Source organism: Sorex araneus, chromosome 6, assembly GCF_027595985.1.
Source record: "Sorex araneus isolate mSorAra2 chromosome 6, mSorAra2.pri, whole genome shotgun sequence".
NCBI lineage: Eukaryota > Metazoa > Chordata > Mammalia > Eulipotyphla > Soricidae > Sorex > Sorex araneus.
In genome coordinates this window covers 39,106,674-39,116,259 of record NC_073307.1, presented here as the reverse complement: position 1 = coordinate 39,116,259, position 9,586 = coordinate 39,106,674, and the positions used below count along the sequence as shown (strand labels likewise).

Sequence of the window (9,586 nt, the reverse complement as noted above, 5' to 3'; positions counted from 1 at the left end):
TTACTCACATATAAAATAACAATAGCTGTTAAGATCAAAACTTACTACTAAGTTTGTAAGCCTGATATAATTGCTCTCAACACTATAGCTCTATAGAACAAAGAACCTGGAATGATAAAGGCACTTCAATCTACTCTCCTGACTTCAAGCAGCTTACTTATTTAGCTCCTAATTATTTTTCTCATTCTTTAAAATCTTTTCATCTCTTTAATTTTCTTCCAGCATCCTCTGCTTTTGACCTACCCCCACACATTACTTCTATAGCTGTTCTTTTGACACCCCATCTAGATCTCTATTTCACTTTCTTCTTTTTTCTTCTTTCATATCACAATGGTGGGTTTTGAAATAGAGTATCAAAATGAATAATTCGCAATGAAGCGAATGGTGGCTGAGGATACTTCCTAGTGAGAAGAAGAGAACCACAAGAACACAGACAAGGTATAATCCAAGTGAGGGATACTGTTTAAAGAATGATAGGGAATAGTGTTGAAAGAGGAAAATAAGGTCAGGTCAGACTGCCAGGCCAGTAGTTAATAGCCCTTGGGTTTGCTAGGAAGGGAATTATAACTCTAGCTAATGAGAATGACAGCTGCCTACTGAGAATGAAATTGGGGGTTTCCTGTGAACTTTTCTCTCTGGTTTCTTTGGATACAAGCCTCATGAAGTTATTCGTAGCAAATGATTTGGAGTGGATGTGCGCGCGGTCTCACGGGCACACACAGAGGACCGGGAAAGTTGAGGCCAAACTCTTTCTCAGTTTCCACAAAGACGCAATCCAGCACCATCAGGCAATTACCCCTCTTCCCCCAAGCCCAGGCAGTCATCCCACTAGGCATAGGTCACAGAGGGCGCGAAGGATAACTTGAAAACTAAAATAAACAACAACAAACAAACCCGAACTGTCCCAGAAAATTACAGTCAACATGACTCAGACAGCCCGGGGTTGGAGGCGGGGGAGGGGAGTTTTTGGCGTGGGGACTTGACTTGAATAAATCCGCTATTAGCTCTGTGGAATCAGCGGGATTAGGCTCCAGGTTTGAAGAACTCTGATTAAATTTCATCACTGGGGTGGCGCGCGGGGAGGGGGGTGTGTGTGATGGTGGTGGAGGGGAGTCGCTTTTTACGCACATCTCTCTCGGTGTTTCTATCTCTGTCTCTCGTGCACAAATCGGAACGCCTGTGTTTAACTCCTAGGTCCCAGCCTAGACGCTCAGGGTCTCTGAACTGACCCGAAAAGTGCAAACTCCGGAGCTTTGGGGGCTTCTTCTCTCCCTCCACCAAGACGAAAGCGCGCGGCGCGGGAGATCGGGGGCGCGAGGTGAGTCGCGGCTGCCGCCCGCAGGCTGGGGAGGACGCGGGCCGCCCCGGAACGCCGCGGGGGCTGGGGCGGGGGCTGCGTCCCCGCGGGCCATCCCCGAGCCCCCCGAGGCCGGGCGCCGTGGGAGCGAGCCGGGAGCGCGGCGGGCGGGGAGCGAGCGCGTGTGCGCGGGGCGGCGGCGGCGGCGGCGGGGGCGCAGGCGCGCTGCTCCGCCGGCTGCAGCCCGGCGCTCCGCGCGCCGCGGCTCGGGAGTGGATGGCAGCACCCCTGTGCGGCCGCGGGGCCGAGCGCCGCCAGTCGCCGCCGCCGCTGCCCGGCGAGCGCCCAGGATGAGGGGGGAGCGGGGCGACCGCGGCCACGCCAGGGACGGGGGCGCGCAGCAGCCTCCGCTCGCCCGCCTCTGCTGACCTGCCTCGCTTGCCCCCAAAGAATGTCAGCCAAGTCCAAGGGGACCCCCTCCTCGTCCTCTGCAGCCGAGGGACCGCCGGCAGCCTCCAAAACCAAGGTGAAGGAACAGATCAAGATCATCGTGGAGGACCTGGAATTAGTCCTGGGCGACCTGAAGGACGTGGCCAAGGAACTTAAGGAGGTGAGTGACGCAGGGGGTGGGGACGGAGTTGGTCGCCTTTCGCCCCCCACGGGGTGCCCGGCGGCGCTTCTCACTGGGGACCGCCAGGTTCCTTAACTCCGCGGAAACTAAAGCAAAACGCCCCACCGGCGGACTTTTCTCTGCTCCGGCGACTCCTCCAAAGAGTTCTTGCACTTTTTCCTTTTTTCCTTGTTGGTTTGTTTTTCAATCGGGGAGAAATCAACTAGTGTTTTAATCGAACGGCTTGTCGATGCGGCGAGGGGTGCGGCGCGCGCCCGGGTCGGTGCGTGGCGCCCTGAGTGGGGGGTCGCTGGGGGTGTGTCTGTCCGGGGAGAGGGAGCAAGGGACCGAGCACCAAGATGCGCCTCTCCTGCCCTCTTGACCCCCTGCCCCATTCTCCCAGCCCCTATGTAAGTTGTCCCTGGGAGGGCTACCGCCAGGTGCCCGGGATAAAGGGGCGCCTGGCCCGGGCAGGAGAGATGCTCCGATCCGCTTGCTCCCTGCGCTTCCCGAAGGAGCCCCGGGGAAGGGCGCCAAACCGGCCACGGGCTGCAGAATCCAGCCTTGGGGAGCGGCGAGAGCCCCGGGACTTTGGCACTTTGACAGTTGGTGAAGTACCCCCTGTCCTCCTCCGGCCGCTGCGCTCGATCACTCTGGGCCTTCCCAACACCACCCCCACCCCAGCCAGCCACCTTCTTCCCCGCTGTCTTGTGGCTGCTTGGCTTTGAACCTGGGGAGCTGGGTGCACCGGTGAGTGAGTGTGTGTAAGTATAAGAAGACCCGGGCTCAGGCCACTTGGGAACCTGGCTCTTGGGAACCCCCACTATTGGGGTGCTTTCCCGCTCCCGCCGTGCCCTGCAGCCACCCTCCAGCACCCCGAGAGAGAGCTGAAATCTGCCTAGGAAGCAGCGGAGGAGGCAGAGTCGGGGCTGAGGCTGCCGAACTCCGGCTGTGCTTTGCGCGGGGGCGAGGGCTGTTCTGGTTGAGGTGAGGGTGGAGGGGTGGGGTTGGGGATAGGGGGGCGTCCTTCTCCCCGAGCTGGTGGCATTGCGCAGTGGGTTAGCGGAGGAGTCCCAGCCCGCTGCAGAATTAATCGGGTTCTGGGACCGGGACTCTGCACCCAGTAGCTCCAGAGCTGAGGACAGACTTGTAAGTTGGGAGGTGGAGGTGGCAAAAGCAGGAAGGGGTGGGACAGAGCCCAGGTCCAAGATGGTAATCCTGTTTCCAAGGCCAAATGGGAGGAGATGAAGGGTTGTTTGGTGGCCTGTACAGGAACCCTTTCGTTCCGTTTTTAACCCAAAAGTGGGGAAAGAAACCAGCCTCCCCCAGCTTTCTGGCCCTTCCTTGCCTTGTCCCTTAATCCACCAGCAGAAACCCTCCTGGATTACAGATGCAAAATGCATGTTAAAATGGCCTGTTTATCTGTAAGGTTCTGATGGTTGCCAGTGGCAAATTCAATTGCATAGGTCCCTCTACAGAATTTCAGCGGAGGTCCTAGGAGCGGACACCGATTAAAAATAGATGCGAGGATAAAACTTGTTAGTGCCGGCAGGGCTTCTCTGGGATTCTTGCTTCACAACTGGCTGACAGATGGCGAGGTTATACATTTAAATTCAAGTCTGAAGATGCCATTGGTTTCTTTGTTATTCTTTTATTTGACATCTTTGGCAGCCTGTGTTTTCATCAGAAACATTATGGCGCTTTAAAAAATGAACAAATGTGGGCATGTTCCTTTTGGCAGAAGTGTGCTTTCTAGTCATGGAGGTTTCTAAGGTGGGGGCTGTGAGAAAGCTTCATGAGCAGAGAAATGTATTTACTGCTTTAGCAAGGATTAGCAGAAAGGCAGTCAATCAAAGCTCAGCATCCATGGGCACATACTTCTTAGCTTATGGTGCGTCACTTCACTCCGTTTTAGACAGAATAAGAAGCTGCGCACTGGCCTACTTCTGCTTTGCATCATTATTCCATCAGCAGACCAAGATCAGGTATATCCATAGTGAAACTTTTTACCCTCTGTGGTTCTTGGTTGGAATCTCAGGAAAATAAATCAGGGAGTCTGTGGCGCTCTCTTCACACTTTCTGTATCTTCATTGACTTGAGGTTTTTAAGGGGAAAATCATAGTTTATATAAAGAATAGGAAAGCATTGGGTAATGTATACTGGGTAATGTGCAACCAAGTTTAATGAAAAGATTTGTCTTCTCAGCAGATCTAGAGATAAAATTTTGACTTTGTGCTTTAGAAGCTGCGATGGGCTGCCAGAGCCTGTTTGGGTTAAAATTTTACACACATACCTCCAGAGTGAAATTTGTGAATGATAAATGATACAATGTGATTGTTAATTAGTCCTGTGTGGCTAGATGGCTCCAGGTTTGCACACTGTGTTGTATATATTATGACTGAGATCTCTAAACATTGGCCATTTATAAAATAAGTGAGACTTATTTAGAGAACAAAATATTTATAGGGTATGTTAAACCCATGACATCTTGCATTTGTCCAGCATTTATCTTTTAAGATAATCCTGTACATGTCCCCAAATGTATCTTTTATATTATTTTCATGTGTAAGACTTACTGAAAGCTGTAAGTTGCAAAGCCCGGTGGTCTCCATTGTGACTTGTAAATGTTACTACTCATTTATCAAATATTACATCAGTTTTCTGGTTGTTTATAATTGGATTAGGTTTAATATAAGCTGTTATGTCTACAATTCTAATTCTTTTGTTGGCAATGCTATACTTTTTGATTATAATATGTTTTATATAAGTTAATAAAACCTTATTAATTTAGAATTAAATTAAAGTCAAAGTGATTATAACTTCATCAATTTCCATATGGAATTTATTTTTCTTTTCAGCTTTTATCATTCTAATTAAAATGTGCTATTCTTTTTAAAAATATTTTGCCATTAATTTCACATAAACTCAGAGACAATACTTATACATTTTTATGGGGTTGTTTTGGAGTAGCTTTCATTCTAGAAATTATATAAACTTTTACTTTTCTGAAAATTCCAGTAGTCAAAAATATCTGAATATAATAATAGTATGAAAAAATGCTTTACCATTGATAATGAAGCTCCATTACTTGGGTGCCTTTTATTTAGTTATTATTTAGTCTTTATACATTTACATGGTATGGTATCAATCATTATATACATATGGAAGAATAGGATTTGTAGAACATCTAAAAGCAGTTTTATTCTGCTCTCATAATGTAGTAAAACCTAAGTAATATAACTCTTTAGAAATAATGTAGGTCTTCGATTCGATAAGAGAAAAAGTCTTTAGTATAAGTTAACAAATACATTATTTTGCAGCACTATGTGCCAACTTTTATATTCGTTTTTTGTTATTGCCAAGGTGAATAACATAAAGTTGTTGGTCTTGGTGAGCCGGAAAGATTAGTTTGGGGCCCATATATATACTGTCCTTGAACAATAATGTGAAAAGGCATTTCTGCTCCACGGCTACTCTAACTCTGTCCTTCCAGGCAGGGTGCAGGGTGGGGGCCACCCACTGGGGAAAAAATTGAGAATGAGAAAGGAATTGGTTTGATCCAGGCTCTGCATATGGTCCTTTGGGTTGTTGTTGCTCTTCTCCTCCCCTTCCTTCTCCTCCTTCTCTTTCTTCTTCCTCCTTCTTTTCCTTCTCCCTCCCCTTCTTCACCCTCTTACACCACCTCCTCCTTCTTCCTCCTTTGCCACTACCACCTCTCTTCCTCCTTACTCCTCTCCTTCCTCTTCCTCCCCCTTCCCTTTCCCTCACCTCTCCCCCCTTCTCCCTCTCCTCCTCCTCCTCTCATCAGTTACAATGTTATTCATGATTGGCCTTTAGTCATACAATGTTCCAGCACTCTTCCCTTCCCCAGTGTACATTTTCCATCATTTATATCCCCAGTTTCCCTTATGACCCCCACCCACCCCAGCCTGCCTCTATGACAGGCATCTTTCTCTTTCTCTCTCTCTGTCTCTCTCTGGCACTTTGCTTTGCAATGCAGGTACTGAAGGGCTATAATCATTTACAACTATCATTGTCAGTTGTCATATTAGTCCCTTCTGTATCCAAAACTGAGTACTTCTAGGAGTAATGCCTAACCACAGAACCAGCAATTAGCCTTGTGCACTGCTGATGTGGATCAAAAAAATGAAGGAGAGAGAGAAAGAGAGAAATACCTAGTAGATCTGTAAAGCAGTATTTGCTATGTACTTAGTTGTATGGTGGGCTCTTAAAACAGAAAAGGAGATTATAAAGGCATAAGAGATACCTATTAAGAAACTTAACAATTTATTCAAATTATCATGGGTAACACAAGTGAACCACTGTCCTACTTACGTGATCACATACGTAGATAAAGCAAATATTGGAGTTTACTTGTGTAGGATTTTTATATATTATTCTATTTATGCCCTGAAATCACTTAGTAGGTATTGATGAAAAAGTGTGGCAGTGTTGTGGCCATGGCATGACAGCACAGTGCCTTATTTTTTATATAACGCTATAAGTAGAATGAATTGAAAACCTACCGTTCCATTTGAGGACTTATAGAAACAGAATTAATGCAATTATTAATTACCTAAAAGTCTCTTCATTTTAAAATGTTTTCGTCATAGGGGCCAGAGAGGTAGTTCAACGGGCTGATCATGTGCATTGTATGCAGCAGAATGGGGTTCAGACCCCAGCTCCCCATGCTCCCCTGGAACTTGCTATGCCCCTCTCTCAAAATAAACCCCCAAATATGTCTTCAAAATTCTCTCTTTTTTTTTAAATGGCTATCTACTTGAAGTCTGTGGTTTATTGCTCCAGGAAATTTGGTCCAGATTACTTTGGCTGGTAAGTCGATTTATTACAAAACTAATTACTGTAACAAATTATAAAGAATAATCTCTGGAGTATTTTGCAAGTTCTGAGGTTGTGAATGAATGGAATTTTATGGCACAATTGATTGTACCAACAGTTATGCTTTAACTACTCTAACTAATACAACAGTCTGCCTTCCCAAACTGAAGTGTATTTACCAAATGCTAAAGTGCTTCTTTAATTTTTCTGCTCTTAAGCATGAGGGCTTAGCATGTCATTGAAGGACTCGGATGGTTCTGAGAAAATAAAGATAGCCAATATCCATCCTTCACTGTCTGTTTCTAATGCATTAAAGCATTCAATACTCTGAGAATTAACTGATAAGAAATTTCAGCAACCTTAAAGTAATAAATAGTCTGCTTCAGGCAATAGTGAAGTAACAGATAATAAAATAAACGTAATAGGGGTCATTGTTAACAGGATTATGTTTTTTTCCACTCTTGCCATTCTGAAAATTTTAGATATCTAAATCAAAATGTAAGGAAAGGGAGAAAAATTCAAGTTGGACTAAGATACATTTTCCTAAACAAATTAAACTTGAAGAAACTTCTTCAGAGCTAGTTTATGGGAAATTTCATGGGCAGTTTTTCAGAATTAAAGAAATAAAATTACAGTTGACTGCTGATTCAGTTCTGATTGAAATGAATATAACTCATGTAGGCTAAAATTTCAAGATTAATAAGCAAAGAGTTATACATTTTACTTTTTAGAAGTAAATGTATTATTGAGTCCTATGGAAGATCTTTAGCTGAGACATGCAAATAACCTAACCCGACAAAGCATGAGTGGATAAACAAGATGTCCTATAGGTACCAAGTGGAATACTACTCAGCAACAAGAAAAGGTGATTTATATTTTTCTTTATGTCACATGGATAAACTGAAAGCACTTACCCTGCAATAATTTAGAATCTCACACCTGTGAGAATGCCCTATGTCAAAAAGACTAGGAAGAATAAATCCTGGTTTGAGATGTGGTGGAAAAAGAGACTGTATGTACTACTGTTGAGACTGTACATTAGGCCAGCATCTTTAAAAGATAGTATGGGGAGTTCTATAAATGTTAAAAATAGATCTGTCACATGATACAGTGATTCCATTATTACCTCTTTAACTTTTTGAAAGTCATAAAAACATGAATTAGAGAAGAATCGTGCACAACCATTGTTCATTACATTGGTATTTGTAATAGATCTAGAAGCAAACCAAATTTCCAGTGATAGAGGACTGCATACAGAGAATGTGGCTGTGTACACAATGGAATACTACTCAGTTAATAGAAAAGAAGAAATCTTGTCTTTGAAACAATCTGGATCAAACCGGAAGAGATAATGCTAATTGAAATAAGTCAGAAGTTATCATCCGATCATATAATAATGAGGAACTTGGAGAAGCAAAACAAGGGAAAAGAAAATGCCCATAGAAACAAAGCTTTGAATACACTGAGGTTACCTAAGTGGAAGAGAAGAGGAGGGGAAAGCACTCAGTGGAATACGAGGAGGAATGTAGGCATTTTGGTGGTAGATGTGGTTCACTAACACATTATTTTGAAGAGATATAAAATTGTACCCTTAAACTATAGAATCATATAAATAATATGTTGTAACAATATAAAGAAATAAAAATTGGACATTAAATTAATGAATTTATTTATATAGTTTGCTTTTAGAAAATTCTTAAGTTTATCATAAATTTTAGAGGTCGGTAGAGAGAATTCCAGCTCACACTCACCGCCATAAGCATAACCTCACCCATTATCCACATCTATTGATAGACTGGCCTGTTTGTTCCAATTGTTGAATCTATTATTGACACATAACAATCACACAAAAATATAATTTACATCAGTTGTTTCCAAAATTTTTGCACAACTGCCATCCATCTGTAAGGTCGGTTGTGTTGTTCAGCATCACTGGTTTATATTATGATGCATTTTTGGTGTTGTACATTTTATGGACTTGGAACAAAGGAAGAGTGTATGATATATGCATTACTATGGAATTATTCTGTGTATTTTCACTAATCTAAAGTCCTGTTTGGCCTACCTCTACCTTTATCCCCAACCAAATTCTGATACTACTATTATTTCTTTAAATAAATAATGTGGCTATGTATTATTCAGAAGTAGTCTAATATATGAATATTAAGGTTTGAAAATATAAAAATTTTAAGGATATTATGAATCATCCTTAGTGCCTTACAGAAATGTATGTAAATAATTTTGCTATATTTCCTTTAAGTCTTTTGTATGCATATCTTTTAAGATGAAATACAGTTATGTTTTCTAAATTAAATAAGCTATTGAATAAATTGGATTTTCACTTTTATGTAGCTCTTCTACTAGTTCCTTTAACACCTTTAATGTTGTATATTTTGGTTATTTCCATTTTCTGTGATTAACAAGTATCATTTAAAATATCATTGCCCTTGCAATAAAAATTCAAATATTTAATAAAAATATCTTGCTCCCTGTTTGGCACTCCTCAAATGTATTTATCTGTATGAACTCTTTTTTTGTTTGTTTGTTTCCTTGGGGGGCCACACCTGGAACTGCTCAGGGATCACTCCTGACAGTGCTCAGGAGACCATATGAAGTGCCAGAGATCAAACCTGAGTTGGCCGTGTGCCAGAAAAATGCCCTAGCCACTGCACTATCACTCTGGCCCCATTGTGAACACTTCTGAACCTCAAACTGGTGTACGAAAGGTACTGTTGTTTCTCTTATTTCACAGATTAAAAAAATCAGAGGCTGAAAATAGTCAATCACTTGCCAATTCCACTTGATTTATAAATAGAAAAGTAAGATTCAAGTAACAGGCA

The 9,586-nt window shown here is 43.1% G+C and overlaps 1 protein-coding gene across 2 annotated transcripts in view; it reads left to right on the top strand.

Moving 5' to 3' along the window:
* The first annotated feature begins 1,017 nt into the window (after window positions 1–1,017).
* PRR16 (proline rich 16) overlaps window positions 1,018–9,586 on the top strand; it is a 331,236-nt gene continuing 322,667 nt past the window's right edge. Inside the window, exons 1-3 of one of the 2 annotated variants that reach the window (XM_004609806.2) lie at window positions 1,018–1,034; window positions 1,195–1,318; window positions 1,748–1,907. In XM_004609806.2, coding sequence (XP_004609863.1) covers window positions 1,749–1,907 — 159 coding nt within the window. In that variant the 5' untranslated portion in view covers window positions 1,018–1,034; window positions 1,195–1,318; window position 1,748. Of the gene's footprint in view, window positions 1,035–1,194; window positions 1,319–1,747; window positions 1,908–9,586 lie in introns of those variants that run through there. The other variant, XM_055143264.1, reaches the window with a different exon arrangement.